General features: G+C 49.5%; 1 protein-coding gene across 6 annotated transcripts in view; it reads right to left on the minus strand.

Moving 5' to 3' along the window:
- KIRREL3 (kirre like nephrin family adhesion molecule 3) overlaps positions 1-19,109 on the minus strand; it is an 839,191-nt gene that overhangs the window by 88,570 nt on the left and 731,512 nt on the right. For all 6 annotated transcript variants that reach the window (XM_090027372.1, XM_090027369.1, XM_090027368.1 and 3 more), the window contains 2 exons: positions 10,140-10,288; positions 8,352-8,479 (listed from right to left, as the gene is read on the minus strand). In XM_090027372.1, the coding sequence (XP_089883498.1) occupies positions 8,352-8,479; positions 10,140-10,288 (277 nt within the window). The remainder of the gene's footprint in view (positions 1-8,351; positions 8,480-10,139; positions 10,289-19,109) is intronic.

Genomic DNA, 19,109 nt, shown 5'->3' on the forward strand with positions numbered 1-19,109 from the left:
GGTGCATTAAGTTTAGTACCTGCATGATGGGGTGCTTGTACACGTGACAGTCGTCCAGATGTACGCATGATGAAAATGCAATTTGTGTGGCTTAATGGCATCACGCATTATACATGCACCAGTTTTAAATGACTTCTCATTGTGGCAAACTAAACTACATCTTGATGTAGTTCAGTTTGCAATGTTGCAAATTGCAACGATGCATTTGTCAGCTTGCCTCCCCCTGGCCATGGGGGAAAGGGGCAGGCTCCATAGAAAAAGACTTCTTACTGCCTTCAGTAGGTACCTGGTTGAAGGCAGAAGTGGTGAGGGGCCCGATCCTTTTTTTCCCCCCGGTGGATCCTGCCCACCTCTTTCATGGCTGGGAGGTCAAGCTGCCAGTGGGCTGAGCAGCACAGCAGCAGTGCCCCTGGGGGCAGCAGTGCCTGTGGGGCAGCCTGGGCAGGCTGCTAGTGGGCCAGGACTGCCCCAGCTCAGAGTCAGCACCCAGCAGATCCAAATCTTTCCTGAGCCTGCTGGGGTTTCCAGCACCCTGTGCACCCTGTCCCTGCCACCTTCCTACTGTTGGGACCACCCAGGAACAGGTTGGCTTGCCCCTTGGGCAGTGCAGGGAGGTGTCAGGAAGGTGGCTAGGTGTGCTGTCAGGCAGAGGAGGTGGTGGGGACAGTGCACGGGGCCCTGGAAGCCTGGGCAGGATCGGGGAAGCTTGGGCTCTGAAGAAAAAAAGGACTGGTCTCCTTCTTGCCACTTCTGAAGGCATAAGCAGCAAGGGGCCAGATCCTTTTTTTCCCGTCGAATGTAAACTTGCTGAGCTCAAGCTTCCCTGATCCCCCTGGGCTTCCAGTGCCCTCTGCACTGTCCCTGCTGCCTTCACTGGCCACCAGAACACCTAGCCACACTCCTTCCACCTCCCTGCACTGCCCCAGGGGCAAGCCAGCCCATTCCCAGGTGGTCCCAGGTAGCAGAAAGGTAATGGGGACTGTGTGCAGGGCACTGCTCCCCAGGTGGGCTCAGGGAAGAGTTGGATCTGGTGGGTGCTGCTTCTAAGCTGGGGCAGCACCCAGCCCACTAGCAGCCCACCTGGGTGGCCCTGGAGGGCACTGCTACTGAGGAAGAAAGGACCAGGGCCCTCCGTAGCTCAGGGGCAGATTGACCTGCTGGCAGCTGGAAGAGAGGAGGGCAGGCTGCGCTGGGAAAAAAAAAAAAAAAGGATCGGCCCCTTCACCACTTCTGCCTTCAGCCAGGTGCCTGATGAAGGCAGTCAGGGGCCTCTGAGGTGGGGCAGCACACAGCCCATTAGCAGCCCACCTGCGCAGCTCTGGGGGTGTACAACTGCAGAGGGAAGGACTGGGTCCCCTCGCAGCTCAGGGGCCACTCTGCCCACCAGCAGCTTGCCCCCTGGCTGCGGGCAGGCTCTGGCTCAAAAAAAAAAAAATATATAAAAGATTGGGCCCCTTGCTGAAACGTAACAGAAAAATTGAAATGGTGGGTTTCAATTAAAAACCTACCATTTCAATTTAGGGGGCATAAAAAAACCCTTCAAGATTAAACCCCCAACACATGTACAAGCACCTATATAGGTACTAAATGTGCAATAATCGGTGCTACCATGCAAACGAACAGTCTTTTGTGATGTTAATGCACGGTAGACTAAATCTACTGTGCATTACTATGGGTTTTCCTACTGTGCTAATACACAATAGAATTAGTCTACTGTGCTTGAAGCATCTTGTGTAGACATGCCCTGCAGATACACACAGTAAGACAATGCTTCATGTAGTCTCCTCAGTTAGGGACATGGTCCAACATGAGTCTTGGGAACAGCAAAGGAGCATTTCAATGCATCTCTTTTCTTCCTAAAATGGTACTGGCTAGCCTCTTCCCCTCTATATTCAGAGACATATAGAAAGTTAGAGGGGGTGGGCAGAAGTCATGAAGGAAATGGTGTGTGAGAGAGGAAGAATCCTAGAGACCACTTGGATCAGCCTTCAGAAGTGGTACTGAAGGAGGGAACTCATGCCTAAGAGGTGACATCGTTCCCTATAAACATTTGTTAGCATTTCTCTTGCTGATGGGTGCCTACTGCTCACATTGCTCCACAGGAGCTCCTGGGAATGCAGCTAGCGGGAAAGTGAGCATTAGGGTGAGGCCAGTGGAGATCTGAGGAGGGATGTGGAGAGAGCTGGGGGTGTGCAGTGGTGCTTGGCAGTGTAGTTGGTATCATTTCCCCTGCTGAGCTGTATGAATTGTCTATCCCTGGATAGGCAGCTTAATGAGGAAGTAGAAAATATGCAAATAGATTTTGGATAATCCTGTTTGCTAATAATGTAGCTCTTTGATCAGCATAAAGCATGTGTTGCATAGCACTTCACTCTATTAGCTCTTAGAAAAAGAGCCTCAGTCTAATTAAACACTCCAGGAAAGCACAGGGTGAGGTTCACAGGAGAGGTCGATCTGCTCTGCCTCTCTATCCACCTGACTTTTGCTTTCATGCAAACCTGAAGAAATCAAGAGGCCTCATCAGTGTAGGGGAGAAAAGATTGGGTAGTGTGTAGAGCACTTAGATCCATAGCAAATTAGAGATGGAAGGGACCTCCGGAGGTCATCTACTCCAACTCCCTGCTCAAAGCAGGACCATCCCCAACTATCTCATCCCAGCCAAGGCTTTGACTATTCATGTCTTAAAAACCTCCAAGGATGGAGATTCCACAACTGTTCTGGGTAGACTGTTCCAGTGTTTTATTACTGTCCTTGTGAGAATTTTTTCTAATATCTAACCTAATCTTCCCTTGCAGCAAATTGAGACTATTGCTCCTTGTTCTGTCATCTGCTGCCACTGACAGCAATCCAACTCCATCCTTTTTGGAATGTCCCTTCAGGTAGCTGAAGGCTGCTATTAAATCCCACCCCCCAATCTTCTCTTTTCCAGACCAAATAAGTCCATTTTCCTCAGCATCTCCTCAGAAGTCATGTGCCCCAGCCCCTTAACTATTTTTGCTGCCCTCTGCTGGACTCTCTCCAATTTGTCCACATCCTTTCTGTAGTGGGGGTCCCAAAACTGGGCACAGCACTCAGGATGTGGTCTCAGCAGTGCTGAATAGAGGGGAATAATCACTTCCCTTGATCTGCTGGCAATGCTCTGAGTAACGCAGTCCAGTATGCTGTTAGCCTTCTTGGCAACAAATGCATAGTGTTGGCTCATATACCACTTATTGTCCAATGTAACCCCCAAGCCCTTTTCCACAGAGCTGCTGCCCAGCCAGTCAGCCCCCAGCCTGTACTGGTGCATGGGATTCTTCCATCCTAAGTACAGGACTTTGCAATTGTCCTTATTGAACCTTATTTCTTTTGGTCTACTCTTTCAATTTGTTGAGGTCACTCTGATCCTAGCCCTACCCTCTTGTGTATCTACTACTCCCCCCCCCCTCCCCCCCAGCTTGGTATCATCTGCAAACTTGCTGAGGGTGCACTCTATGCCATCTTCCACATAGTCGATGAAGATATTGAACAAAACTGGCCCCAGGACCAACACCTGGGGCACTCTACTTAATACCAGGGCATTGATTACTACCCTTTGAGCCTGAAGATCCAGCCAGTTTTCTATCCACCTTACAGTCCACTCATCCAGCGGGTACCTCCTTAGCTTGCTTACAAGAATGTTGTGGGAGACTGTATCAAACGCCTTGCTAATGTCAAGGTATATAATATCTATTTCTCTTCTCATGTCCACAGAGCCGGTCATCTCATCATAGAAGGCAATCAAGGTGATCAGACATGCCTTGCCCTTGGTGAATCTATGCTGACTGTTCCTAATCACCTTCTTCTAGGAATATGTAGATGTGGATTCAGTTCTTTATTCTGCCACACACCTCCTGTGCATAAATAGGATTTAGGTAAGATTTAGGGCCTTAAGCTGCAAGAAGTGATTCTGAAGACAGCTGTTCCATTAGCCACATAATCCTCCAGGTGCCTAAATCCATTTGGTGCCTATGTTCAGGACTGCAGAGAGCCTCACATGCCTAAATTTAGGCTCCAGACACATACAGAACTGTGGCATCTTGAGCAGTAGGATGCCTCACTCTGCTGAAGCTCCACTGCCAGCTGAAATGGTCTGAGGCAGTGCTACAGCTCTGTCTAAGGCCATGCAGTGACAAATCTGGTAGATGGGGATTATTTGTATTTTTATCTAATGTCTGGTTAAAATGCATAACAGTCCAGAGAACAGGACCAGGGCTTTCCTACCAAGTCAAGTGCATGAACCACCGGGCTAGAGAAGCAGGCTCCCTCTTGCTTGCTCTTCACTGGCCTCAGGACTCTTGTAGTCTTATCTGCTCTGTGGCCTAACTTCAATAGGAGTGGAGGGTGGTGGGCAGTGGCAGATGTGGGTTTGAATCCTTTCTGGTTGAAGACAGCGCTATAACTTAGGTCTCCTACATGTAATAGGCTGTTATGAAAAAGGTGGGTACCACCATCAGGTCCCCTAAGAAGAGGCTCAGAGCTCTTGATCTCAAATGAACAGATACACCAAAGCTCCAGAGAGGGGTTTAGAGTCACCTGTGTGCTTAGTTTTTGCTCTTGGCTAGCTCTAGCCAACTTCTTGCTTATAGCCTGTGCTTTCTGAATCATCTTCTCATCTTTGCCTGCACAGGGAGCCAAGGCACTTAACCTCATTTCTTTGACTCAGCCTCCCAGGGCCTAGCTCCTAATTTAAGTGTGCCAATGCTTAAAATGGAGGCATCTAAGTAACTAGTCTGCATTTGCCTTTAGCCCCTCTGTTCCTCAGTACTATAGTGGTGACAATAGCACTGCCCTGCCATGCATGCACGTTATAAACATAAACTTATTCCTGACTGGGATGTGCTCAGACATTATAGTGATGGGGAGCATGTATATTCCAAGGATACAGCTTCCAGCACTTCCTCTGGCCTCCTTGTTGCTGGCCCTCCTGTCAAACCTGTCCTCTGCCTGCTACCCTGGTTTCCCAGTGCCTATCGTGAGGAAGGCCTTGGCCCTTATCTTTAAAATGGTCAGCAGCCAAGGCTTAGTGAATCCCTGGGATAGTCTGTAGCTTCAGGGTGAGGGCTGTGATCAACGACTCTACTCTTCAGGCACAATGAAGCTTTGAAATGAGGGTATGTCTTCTTCTGTGCCAGGGTCAGAGCCATCTTGGGGGGCAGTCTGGTGCTCCGGCACAAACCATTGCAGGAACTATAAAGAGCATCACAAACCTTCTGCTCTAAGTAAGAAATGTGCTGCCTGCCTGCCTGCTTGAACATCAACACAGAGCAATGCTGACACTAAAAAGTGAGTAAAACCCTATCAAAACTACCTATTCCACTGCACACACGATTCTTCCCTTCAGGACAGAAAGAGAGATGGAGGTCATTTACTTTGCTTAATGCATATGTGAAAGGGCTTCAGATATTGTGATGAGAACATACAAAAACTTACACAGAACCTTAGTTCACCTCCACAGTGCCCAGCCCCCATCTCTTTATTACTGCATTACTGACATGACACAATGACAACTGGCAGAGGAACAGAGGAACAATTGTATTTGTGATACAGGAGGGAATCCCTCCTGCAGATGGAGTGCCTGGCATCGGTATTTTCATGGTGTCCCACATTAGCAGATCTGTTTCACACAGAAAGAGATGATTCTTTATGACACTTGTTTCACAGAGGGCTTGTTTCTCATGCAGCAGCAAACAGCATGGTCTGTAGAAATGGCTTTGCAGAGTCATACATTATAATGCCAGAAGGGACCATTGTGAACATCCAGTCTGACCTCCTGTATAACAAAGGCCAGAGGCCTTCCCTGAATTCATTGTGGTTTGAATTAATCTGTCGTTTACATCTCAGTTTTAAAATGGTCAGTTGTGGTGACTCCCTGGAAAGCTTTAGGAAGTTATTGTAATGGTTAATTGCACTCTTTATTAAACATGGGTATCCTATGCCTAGGACCAGGGTCACCCTTCATACAGGAGCGGGCAATTATTTTGGGTGGAGGGCCCACTTGCTGAGTTTTGGCAAGCTGTCGAGGGCTGCATGGATAGTCCTACCCCGTGACAGGTGCCCCGCCCCTAGTCGCCATCTTGTGACTGGAAGTCCTGCCCCCTTACCCCTGACCTTTGCCACCAGAAGTCCCTCCCCTTGCACCCGAAAGTACTCCTTTCAGCAAGGGGTTTTGCCATCTCTGAACCAGAAAAATACCAAATTATTTTCTAATAATCAAACATGTACTACAATATTCATTAATTTAATGAATTAATGGGGGAGGGTGGCTGGGGTGTCTGAGCGGTGTGGGGGTCGGTGTGTATGTCAGAGCAAAGGGGGTGTGGGTATATGTGTAGGGTGAGTAGTGCATGTGGGACTCACCCTATAACACACACACACACACACACACACACACACACACACACACACACACACACACCCCCATCCCAGGTTACCAGTGTGGCCTGTGCTCCCTGGTCTGGCAATGCAGCCATGTGGTGCTGGAGCAGTGTGTGGCAGCAAGGCAGGGAAAGGGCTGCAGGTGAGGTGGGGCTGGGCTTCTGGGTCCTGCTGCCCACCCTGGGTCCTACTGCCCCTGACTCCTGTCATCTTTGACAGGCAGCCAGGAGCAGATAAATGCTAACTTTCTTCATTTTTTAGGGGCCCCACAGGCTGGATAGTATGGCTGGCAGGCTGTAGTTTGCTTGCCTCTGCCTTGAACGTTTACTGCTTCCTCCCCCTCTCCCTCTCCCTCTTGATATACCTTTGGGTGCCTGACTGAAGACCTCATTAGCACAGCTTTGTTCCCTGTGGAAGTACAGGTGGACTGTGATCAACTTACCACCCTTCTGGGGGACTCATTTCATTGCTAGATTTGTTTGCCAATCCTTTCATCATTCAAGCTGCTCTTCTCCAATCCCTCTCCAGGTAACCAACATTCTTTCTGAATGATGGTCACCAGAACCGGATGCAGTATTCCAGTAGCTGTTGTACCACTTCCTGATACCTAGATAATGGAACCTATCTTCTTAGCAGAGAACACTTTACTTATACATCCAAGGATTGCATTAGCTTTTTGGCTAATGCAGTTGGAAACTCAACTTCTGTTGATTATTTACCAAGACTCTCTGGTCTCAGGACAGTCTCCAATCCTGTATTGACATTCTTTGTATGTCTAATTTTACATTTGGCTCTAAAACACATATTATTTGCTTCTTCCCTGATTATCAACCAAGCTAGATTGGCCCATATCCATGACCATCTTTTCGGTATTTACCACATTGCAATCTTTGTCATCTTCAAGTAATGACTTTGACCCCTGGCTACAGGACAGGCACAGATCCCAGCCTCCAGGTCCTGCCACAGCACCTTACTGCCCAGCTCTGATGTCAATGTGGGCAAAGCCCCCCACTGGCAACATGCTACTAGATTCCCCTAGTTCCATGGGCCTGATCCAGTAATTCTGCAAACCATATGTTGCCAACCCTTGTCTTGTAAGATTAGGTCAGGTATACAAGAGCCAGAGGAGGTCTCAATCTTTGAGTCCTCAACTCTCAGTTTGGTCACTGGAAGCAGAGCAAGCTTAACATCCTCAAGACAGAGGTGGCTAGCCAAGTTAGTCTGAAGTCAGGCAGAAGACAGAGCAGGCTGCCACCTGAGAAACTAACTGGTTCAGAATGACATGAGCTTTTCCAGGAAGCAACCTACTTTGTCAGAGCAGCTGATGAAGTATCTTGTTGCCTTGTAATTACAGTGCATCGGTGCAGACTCGATTAATTGAGTCTGCTGGAGTGTGCTAATTACAAGGCAACAAGTTGCTTTAATTAAAGTGTCCCCCCTACTCCCAGAGCACATGTATAAATGCCCTAAGATGCTGTCCTGCCTTGCCTTCTACTTAACATCCTCAAGAGACTCTTTGATTGACAAGATTGAGCCATAAATGAATACTGAGCAGTGGGTGCTTGGCCTGATTTCAATGGAAGTTTTTTTCCCCCCATAAAATTGCAGTTTATTATTTGTATTACAATAGCTCCAGTGTCTGTTGGGGCTTTGGTTTACAAGGCAACACACACACACACACACACACACACACACACACACACACACACACACACACATACACACTAAGAAGCAGCCCACCTTCAAAGAAGCTATGGAGCAAATGGAAAAAGTTTTGAGAGATAATATGCTCAGAGAAGCAAAATGACACAGCAAATCAGTAGCAGAGGCAGACCTCAATGCCAGCTTGTCTGAACTTGAATGCTGTGACAAACCCATTCCCCTGCATTGCCTCTTGGGCTCTAGCCCCTGATCTCAAATGTGTGCGGTGTTTCTCCTGTGACTGTAGTTCTTACCACGCCTGAGCCCCGCTTCATCCAGACAATGGTCAGAGATGGATTTCCAGTCCAAGCGCAGTTGAATACTGCATCTGACCCCAGGTCAACGAGGAGCGACTGTGGTTCTGTTGCCATCCTGGGCCCAACTGTGCAAAGGAGATAGGAAGAGAAGGTGACTGTCTGGAGAAACAGGGGCAGACACTCTCACAGTTCAGCATAATGCCAAGCATGCTGAGTTTCACCATCTCCCCCCATCCTCTCCTTAAGAGCAAGCTACATTTTGCTCTGCTTTAGATCAAAATTAACTTTAATCCACCCATCAATATGACCAGATACAGAGCAGACATACAGCTGTGCCTGAGCTCTGCTTGGTGCATCCTAACCAGATGGCAAGCACAGGTAGCTTTTAGGGCTGTGCGAAGCTTTGGCCCCTGATTCGATTCACTGGAGATTTGGCCCAATTCGGTGGCCAAATCCCTGAATCTGGATTGAATCATAGGACCCTTTAATCTCTCTGAATTGTATCGGAACCCTCCAAATCAATTTGGAGAGATTCAGAAAAATTCAGAGATTCGGACATAGACAGCTTGAAATGTTTTTTCTATGTACCTCTAAGTAGCAGGCAGCTCATGATTGCTGCAAGGTTGGGGCACGTGGAGTGTCCCACAGAAGCGAGAGGGGCTCCCCAGCATGCTCAGCAGCAGACCCAGAAGTGGACCAGAAATACACTTCAGAGTCCACTGGGGAGCACACGGGTGGTCCCCTGTGCACCCCCCCCAACTTAGTGACTGGTGCCTCCTGGGTCTGGGGGGCACCTGGGGTCCCCCTGCGGCCAATCGTCAAGCTGGGGGGAGTCTGGGAGTCCCCCCCCCCCCACAGGCTCCCAGGCAGACCACCGCCCCCCCCCCCCCCCGCACTGCTGTGGGATGCTCCATTCACCACACCATTTCAGGGATCACAAGCTGCACTGGTACTTCAAGGTATGTAGAAAAAACTTTGAAAGCTGTGCCTATGTCTGAATCGGTGATTCTCCGAATCAGCATCAAATCTTCAGATTTGGATTCGGCTGAATTGAATCAGGGACAGTGATCCGAATTGATGAATGAAGTCACTGCCCTGATTCGGGCCGAATCCAAGTCCAAATCGCGTAGGGCCTGCTTTGCATACCACTAGTAACTTTCTACCACCTTGCAACTCCCAGATCTTGGGTGCAACCAGCAGCCACTGGAACTTGTACCATTTGGCATAATCTCAAAAGACCACACTGCTGAGGTAGGATTGCAGAAGCAGAATGTATTTCAGCCATGCCACCTCTCAGCTCCACTAAGCTCCTTATACCATGAGGTGCAGAAGTAGGTAGCACAGAGCTGATGATGTCACCTGGAGATGCCTGGTGATGAGCATACAAGCTATACCAACAAACATAATTATTAGGCATGTCTCTTACCGCAGCCAAAGATAAAAACATGGATTATCAACCTCAGACTGTGCCTGGTTCCCCGTATAACAAGTCATTGGGTCCATGAATCCCATCACACTGGCTTGGAATGGATATGCCAGGAAGTGAATTTGTACTGTATTATGCCTTGGGTTAATGAAACCTTAGTAACTAAATTATGCAGGAAGCCCTGTTCCCTCTGACTCCATGCTGAGATTGTCAGAGCCATCCAAGGGATCTGTTTCCACTCATTAATTTATGCAGCTTTGCTAAGTGCAGCCCTTTAAAATCAGTTAACGGCACAGTAGACAAGAGTCAACCCAAGGCAGTCATATTCCAGAGGGTGTGGAGGTGAAGAGATTACTTACAGTAGACATCTACAGTCCTGCTGATGTTAGTACTGCCCAAAGCATTGGTCACCTCACAGGATACAGGCTCGAAGAAAAACGTGTGGTCCACAACGGTTTCATAGAAGTCACCTGATGCTTCCTTTATAACTTGGCCTTTTTTTGCCCACCTGCAGAATAAAAAATAGCAGGGCTGCATCATTCTGGCAGATCTCATACAGGAAGAACCAATTCTTTGGAGGCATCTCCTGCTGCCATGTAAAACACATTTTCCATTTAAAAAAATGTCAGGACAAGCTTTGCATACTGAGACTGTGTATCTTGCCACCAAAATGTAGCAGTCTCTCTGCTGGAAGGCAGCAGATCCACACCACCATGATGCAATAGGTTAGGAAGAGAAGTTCTGAAGTATGCTATATTGAGTAGGTAGCAGGAAGGATTTCAGGAAAGCGCTAAGCTGTATCTGGTGTCAGTTCCTGCAGGGATATCACAAGGGATTTGGGATTCAAATGACCCAAGTGATAGTGTTTGAAAAGCCTTAAAGCAAGGGTTGTCAACTGGGGGTACATGAACTCTTGGGGGTACTTGGAATGGTCCTAGGGGGTACATATGGGCAGGTGGGGATGGAGTGCCACCACCCACAACCTTGCACGGCTATTCCCCAGGAGCAGGGCCAGGGCAGAAGTGGGGTGGGGACAGCCAGGTGTGGTGGGGGGAAGGCAGAGCTCACACATGGCCACTGCAACCCACCGCCCCATGCCACCACGTGTGAGCCTCCACTCCATGTCTGGCTGCCATCCCCAGAAGGGGTAAAGTTCTTAAAAAAGGTTGAAAACTCCTGCCTTAAAGTGACAAAGAACCTTGAGTAGCCTCAAGTGCCCAGGACCTGGGCTGTAGGTATGTGGAAGAGGAAACCTGCAAAAGCAGAAGAGGAAACTTCCACCCTCTTGCATCACACCAAGGTTCTGATTCTGGACTAAAGGAGGACACTGCACTAGTTGCTGAGACACCAGCTCCTGCACTCACTGTAGATGCTCCAGCTTTTTTCCTGGGCGTTCCTTGGAGGCCTCCCATACAAAGGATTCTCTTTGACTCAGTCTATCAGGCTTTCAGGGTTTGAAGCAACAACAGCTAGTGGCACTATATAATGGACAGATGGAAGCATGCTTTGCACCTGACTACCCAAAGGACTGCTCTAAAGCCCATTAAAGACAGTGGAAAGATTCCCATTGACTTCATCAATCTCGAAATCAAGTCTTGGTGTAGCTCTGCTGGGTGACAAAAGCCAGGCTGGCTCTGAATACCAGATGAAGAACAACAGAGGACACAGTAGGCACTGCACAGGGGACAGCTGTTTATTGAGTACATTTTCTTTGATGTCACTGATGTTATAGGAAACCAAGTAGCAACAAGCAGGATTAATGAAGATCCCCTCCATCCCTCCACAAACCTATTCAAAATGAAATGCACGTTCAGGTCAGAGTCCTGGCTCTTCTGTTACAGGGGTCAAGGCAGGGGTTAAGCCAGGGGCAGGCAATTATTTCAGGCAGAGGGCCGCTTACCGAGTTTTGGCAAGCTATTGAGGGCTGCATAGGTAGCCCTGCACCTTGACAGGTGCCCCACCCCCTGGTCGCCATCTTGGGCCAGAAGTCCCACCCCCTAGTCCCTGACTTTTGGCACCAGAAGTCCCTCCCCTTGCCCTGCAGAATTACTCCTTTGAGCAAGGGGTTTTGCCATCTCTGAATCAGAAAAATACCAAATTATATTCTAAAAATGAAACATACTACAACATTCATTAATTTCATTTAAAAAAATAATTTTGTCCTGATTTACATGTGTTTGTGTAGTGTACATAGAGGTAATAGTATTCTAGCTTAAAATGAAGTCTTACTCTTGTATATTGTGGGAGGGTGTGTCTGTGTGTTTGGGCTTTGTGGGGGGTGGATAGGTGTGTGTGTGTGTGTGTGTGGTGTGGGTGGGTATGGGTTTTGTGGGAGGCTGTGAGTTTGTGAGGGGAGGGTGGCTGGGGAGGGTTGTGGCTTGCATGGAGGGGGAGGGTTTTCCCACAGCTTGCCGGTCCCCCTACCCTGTGGCAGGCAGAGCTCCCACCAGTGTTCCTGGGCTCTGCACTTCTGCTGCTCCTGGCCCCAGGGAACTGGCACGGGCCTCATGCTTCAGCTCAATGCCACTTGCCCCCCTGCCTGCCACACCTGCCCTTCTCCTGCCACTTCCTCATCTCTCCACCGACCTTCAGCCACTGCACCCTACATCTCAGCTGCTCCTGCAGTCCTGGTGTTGCAGCTGGGAACCATGTGATGCTGGAGCATGGCGGGTGGGGGGGAGCAGGGAAATTGCTGTGGCAGGGGGTGGGAAGGGGCAGCAAGCAAGTGCACAGAGCACAGTGACAGGTGGGTGGGAGTGCGAGGCCCTCACCGATGCTCCGGGGCCAGTACCCGTGGGGGACAGAGCAGGGCAGCAGGAGTGCAGGGCCATGCTGGCAGGGGCTCTATGGAGCCAGGCTGTGCTGCTCAAGCAGGGAGAGGAGGGAGGCAGCCCAGCTCCACAGAGCCCCTGGCAGTCCAGCCCCATGCTCCTGCCACCCTTCTCTGGGCCCCACCAGTGCTGGCCTTGGGGCACTGGCATGGGCCCTGCATTCACATGGGCTGTTGCTGCTCTCTGCACACCTGCTCGCTGCCCCTTCCCCCTGCCTGATGCAACCATTTCTCCGCTCCCCCCTCCACCCATCATGCTTTGGTACTACATGGTTCCTAGCTGCAGCACCAGGACCTCATGAGCTGGCCCGGTCAGCCCTGAGGACTGGGGCGATTGCCCACAGTCATCCCCTGCCCTGCCCCCCCCACCTGTTCTTATCTGTATTTCCCTTGGCACAGTAACAGTCCCAGGCCAGAAGCCTCTAGAAGCCCTTGCTAGGCAGAGGCTTCTGGCTGGGACTTGGGGTGGAGGGGCCACAGCGGGGTGGGGCCAGGTTGGACTTGCTGCTGCAGTTGCTTGGTTCTGCTGCTAGCTCCCCCTGGGTCTTACTGCCCCTGGCTCCTCTACTCTTTGACAGGCAGCCATGGGCAGATAAATATTCATTTTCTAAATTTTTTAGGGGCCCTGTGGGCCAGATGAAATGGCCTGGTGGACCAAGTCCAGCATGCAGGCCTTATTTTCCCTGCCCCTCGGTTAAACCCTGGCCTCAAAGCAATTAACAGAGGCAGGAGAACCCAGCCAGGCTCTTCTTCCACTTTCTGGAGTTAGGTAGTGTTTAGGAGTACTAGTCCCTGTCTGTGTGGTTCCTGATACTGGTGCCATGTGCAGGGGGAAGCTAATCAAGGGGATGGGAACTTCCTAGGTGGAAACAAGCGATTTTGGGATGTTCTACTATTGTGAGAACAGCCCATCCTGGGATGAGTCCCAGGACACCAGGGAGAAACTGGATCCCCATGAAAAATTCCCATTTCCCATCTCAGTTGGGGCTAATGGCAGTGGCAGGATTGGACAAGCTCTGCAGATCAAACTCCTCCTCCCTCCTCCTGCTGGCTGTGTTTGAGGCCCATTGGCAACACACTGGGAAGGCCTGAATTGCTGTTGTGCCACTCCTGGAAATACAGGACTTTGGCCATCAGGCTGGGCACTTTGGACCTTTCCATGATGTCTGAACTAGATTCACAGAATGAGAGCCAAGAGCTCTGCAGCGCTGGGCTTGCCCAAGAACCAGGTGTGTAGGAATGAGCCTTCAAGGCTAGAGACAGACATTACACATAAACCAATTTAAGTGATCAGAAACTAGTTTTAACCTGTAACAGAACAGATTTCCAGTGCACATAAACCAGTTTGAGAAAAACTTGGTTGAATGTAGTTTCAGACTCAACTGAACCAGTTTATGCAATGTTTGTCCCAGACCCCTTGATGGTTTAAATTAAATCAGACTTTCCCAGCATCCCAGCATGCTCTCTGGGCTGGCTGGGGCTCTCTGCTCCACAGCAGGGCTGGCCCCTCCCCTCTGCTCCCTGGCTGCAACTTCGGCAGTCTCTGCAGGTGTCTGCTTGGCTTCTGCTCCTCCCACTCCACTCTCTGCTAAGCAGGCATTCCCCCATCCCTCACAGACTCCTCTTAGCATTAGCTAGCATACCACATGCTGGCTACCTCCAAGCTGTGGCACATGGGACAAAGGCAGAATCAACAGATAGTTGGTAATGTCCCTCTGTTTTCTTAATGGGGTGATAAACACTGAGTTAGGGGTGATAAACATTTCCTTCTAGACTGCTCAGGTGGGGAAGGAACCCCCCCTAATCACAGCATTCTGCTGGAGCCTGGCCACACCCCCTCAGCTCAGCTCTGTGCCGGGGAACGGAGGGCTACTCTAGTGCCCCCTAGCTTCTAGCCTGAGCCACTTCAGGCATGTGCCTAAATTTCCTCAGTCCAGAGGGATGGCTGTGTGGTTACAAACTCCTTCAGCCTAGCCAGGTTAGACTAACCTGCAAATATCAAATCAATTCAGGCAGAGGCTTTTTGAATGTCTGAGAGACCTTTCTGATTACTAAGCCTTGTGGTGACAGGCCCAGCATAAGACTCTGAACAGGCAGTGTAGTTCTTCAATGCATTCTCCCCACTATGGAAGTCGATGCCTTTCTGGTTCACAGGTCCTGGTGACAGTGCAGCAGGACAGCCCATCCCTTCCCAGCTCTCTGCCCCAGCTGCAGGGAGCTGCTGGGCCAGGCCTGCTGCAGGTAAGGAGTCAGCAGGGAGACAGTGCCAGAAATGCCAACGTGCTGAGGAGCAAGACAGGTTCAAGTGCTTCACAGCAGGTTGGGCTGACAGCTCCCAAGTTGGAACAACTGCAGGACCTATCTGAAGCAATCACCTGGACAGTGCTTGCCCAGATGTTTTTGTCATGATTAAACAGGCTTCCAAATCTGTGGCTTACAGAGAAGCGGGAGTTAGAAGATGAACTGGCCCTGCAAGCTCTGGAGCATGTGTTATTTGAGTGCACTGAACCAGAATGAGCAATTAATACCTGATGTGGCACTGGTGCTTCCTGTAGGTGCCAGCCACAGGCTGTCCCAACCTCCAAGCTCAAGAGAAGCTGAGATCCAGATGCATGCTTTGTACTTCCTGCTTCTTTAGGCAAGAGGTCTAGAAAGCCAAATCTAGCTCCCACCTCCTCTACATTTTCAGCTTTGGAGCCGAGTGCTTGCACCCATGCAGCTGCATCAACACGCTTACAGCCCTAACATGAAAATGCCATGGCACTGGTAGAAAGCAGAACTTGCAATTAGCTGTTGTTTCACATTACTGCTGAGCAACAGAGCATAATAGAGCCATGTGCGACTAATGAAGCAGCCTCACAGCTTGGGAAGAAAGTCCAGAGGGTACTGTCGTAGAAGGAGCTTGGATACAGCATGCTTGCTGCCTGCACCTTGCTGCAGCTCTGAAGGCCAAGCTCTGAGCCACTCAGCTGGGTTTTGCTGTGGCCATGCTCATCACATAAGACACCGTGCTCAGCACAGAGCAGTGTTCGATATGATGGTATTGGCTTTGCTTTTCTGAGCCCTGTATCAAAGTCATAGTTTGGGCACACCTGGGATCATGAATTTGAGGAATTCAACCTATTCCGTAACAGCCTGTTTTTACATCATACAACATCAGCATAACTTCAGCGTAAGCCACCTGACAACCGCCAAGTGCTCAGGGCTGCAGGGCAGAGAGTTGCCTTGTTATGTCTAAAGACGTGAGTTTGAGCCCCTCTTCTGGACTTGTGCTCAACCATCCCTGCTGCAACTGGGCACTGGGTTGTTTGGCTGGGAAGCCAATGATGGCTGCACGCAGATGTGCCATTAGCTACTGAAGCTGGATGGACACGCGAAAACACAGCTGGAAGGTGTGAGTAGCACTTCTGACTGTTTTGACTCAACTCCAGGTCAGGACTGAAGGACGCTGCTAGGCCGGGGGGCAGGACAAGGTATGGCAAGGGGATTGCAGGTCAAGAGTGAGGCATCTTGGCAAGCATAGGCGCGTGTAGGAAACTTGTTTAAAGACCTGCCTGAATCACAGAAGGCCTCAGCCTCTCCTGTCATCAGCACCACATTGATACTTTATCCTTTCCAAAATGAATGCTTCCCAGTCCATCCCCTTAACTATTATTAAGCAGGACTCATCATCATTGTCATCATTATTATTAATGACCCTTATTAACTACGCAACCCACAGTTTCCTGCCTGCCACACACACTCTTTTAAACCAACTGCAATTTGTGCTACATCCCAGTAAACATCTATGTGCTTCTTCGCTGGGGCAAGCTCCTGTGGGTAAGTTCTGCAGTGAGAAATGCCTTTCATTCGGATGCAGATGGCCTCAAACTTGCAAACCCTGAATGATCGGAAGGTGTCAGTGGAGGAGGAAGCTGCTAACCAACCTCCTGAGGTTGAGACCATCTGTGACGCTGGCTCCTGCAAAGTCATCCTGTAAGATTTGCCCCCCTGGTAACAGAATCCAGTTTAGGTTAGCTGAATCTTTTTGCCTCCTAGCCTAATTTAATCTAGCCAGGTTTTCCTTATATTCCCAGCACTGTTGCATGTAAGAACCCACTGGGTTTGTTATACAATGGTTCTGGGTGGACCACAGATGTAACTTTTTGTGTCTTTACAGCTTTGGGTTTACTAAAATTCATAATTCAAAAGCCATCAGGGCCGCAGCTGAACTGAGTTTGGAGGTCTCAGCCTTCTCTCCCCAGTATTTGCTCATGCTGCAGTAGCAAAGCAGAGTTGTCAGTCTGTGGCTGTGTCTACATGAGATGCTGATCGCACAGTAGCATCACGTGGCAGAAACCATGATGTGACACTACTGTGCAGTAGTCTTGGGCTGCTGCATAGTAGGCATCACAAAAAAGCCATTTGTTGGTGCTGCTGCACAGTAACTTGGGTTACTGTGCTGTCATTTAGTACTTGTTTATACCATACCAGTACTAAAAAACTGTGCAGTAATGATGGCACAGTTAGCATCTTGTGTAGCCTATTATGTACAGGTCAGGATCAAAGCTTGTACTAGGGCTGGAAAAACAGAGGCTGGCATGTGGGTTTGGATTACAGTAGTCCAGGAGATGGCTTCCCTGTACTGCAGAAGTTGGAGGTTTCGTCTTCAGGATTTGAACGAGCCCCAGCATTTTTCATGGACTAATGAGGGACATTGTATAAAACTAGCCTGGTGTCTTCTGCCTGAGGCACCTAACTGGGGTGCAGGAGACAAGGGTTCAGATCCTTAGTGTGAATCAGAAAGAGCAGGGACTTGAACCTCACTCTCCTCCATCCAACTGAAAGCCCTCTCCCTTGGCCGACTGGCTGTTTTGGAGGGCGCAAGGCTGTACTCTCCTCGTTCAGACTAGACATTCTGGTCTGATGGACTATGGCACAGACATTGCAAGGGAAAGTGTTGGCTTCAATAAATCACTTGCTGATTAAAACCATGTGGACAGAAAACCTCGACCCAGCTTTGACCCTCCTTGGACTCTGGTGGGTCATCGTCAGCCCTGCCTGATGACTCTGGTCTTGGACTAGTAAAACAGCAAGAGTTACTGCAAGACAGGAACAAGGAGCTTTGACTGATCTGTGTGTACAGCGCCTGCCAATCAATTCTATCAGTCTTTCAGTATCAAAAAACATCTAAAAACCTCCCCACCTCCCCACTTTTTCAATCAAAGGGAACTTTATCCCTTTAAGGCAGTTGAAATAACATTACACTGAAAAGCAAAGCTGGCATTTGCAACACTGCAACTTGCAAACTGTCTTTGAGGACAAGCTGTCAACTCAGCACTTGAATTAAGCTGCTGTTTGCCAAACAATGAGCAAATGTGACCTAATGGGGCACCATCTGGCAACCTGCCACTCTGGGGCTGTTGGAAAATTGGCATGGGAGACAGTGATGAGGTGGTGGGGGGAGGGAGAGAGGCTATCCAAGCGTGTGAAATTCCAACAGCTCTTCAATGGAAAGCAAAAGTAACAGACAGCAACCAGCAAAGACCTCCTGTGAAATCATAGGAGATGAGAATCCTCTCTGATGAATCCCACTGCTTATGATTTGCAGGGGATGTGAGCAACTCACTGGCTTGTGTCTGCAGCACTCAGGTGTGGGAGGTGTGTTTACAGATGCCCCAAGGGCTTGGGAAAAGCTCATGGCCTTGGAAAGCTGATTGTGGCCTTGTTTGGGAGCAAGGCAGTAGTAACAGAGTGAGGATGATTTCTACATCTTGGTACATGTAGCTGCTGGGGCAAGGAAGATGCTTAATATTCAGGCAATATTCTGACCAGCCCAGGAGCCCCAGGGAAGAAAGGGCTTCTACATTCCCAGGGCAAGGAGGCAGAGTCAAATTTTCATGAGTAATACTTATCAATCTAGATTATTAAACAGCTCTGTAAGGACTGGGAAAGGATGTGTGCCACTGTCCTCTTCTGGGTAGAAACAGAATTGCAGGCAGCACAGCGAGCAGGGATCCTGCAGGAGTTTGAGCATTCCCGGGCCATCGTTTTGGGATAGCGAATGGAGCCTGACAACTTCCAAACTGCTCATCTACCCTCCCAGGCCCTCTCCCATGTCAGGCAGTGCTGCCAATCTCAAGAGATCAGAACTCCTGAGCCAGATCTCCCAAACCACGAGCTTTATCTTTAAAGTCAAAGAATACATTTTATCTGCTTTGGGTGTTTTGACTGCCCCTGCTCACCTGTGTGTGTGTGTGTCCGTGTGTGTGTGTGAGGATGAAAACTCAGCCACAGGGCCCATTCAAATGCAAGCCACTCCTTGGCTGCCCATGGGAAAATCCCTTTGCCTAGGGCTCAGCAATGTTTTTGGGCAGAGTGCTAAAAACACCCACAACCTGGACTTGTAAGACGTTGGTGTGCCAGGGATGGATGGTGAGGGAGCCATGAGGGGCCCAATCCTTGTTGTGGCAGTGCAGCCCCAGCCCCAGCTCCAGACTCTTTCTCACCATCCACCCTG

Source organism: Crocodylus siamensis, chromosome 14, assembly GCF_052110815.1.
Source record: "Crocodylus siamensis isolate JL-2025a chromosome 14, ASM5211081v1, whole genome shotgun sequence".
Lineage (NCBI taxonomy): Eukaryota > Metazoa > Chordata > Crocodylia > Crocodylidae > Crocodylus > Crocodylus siamensis.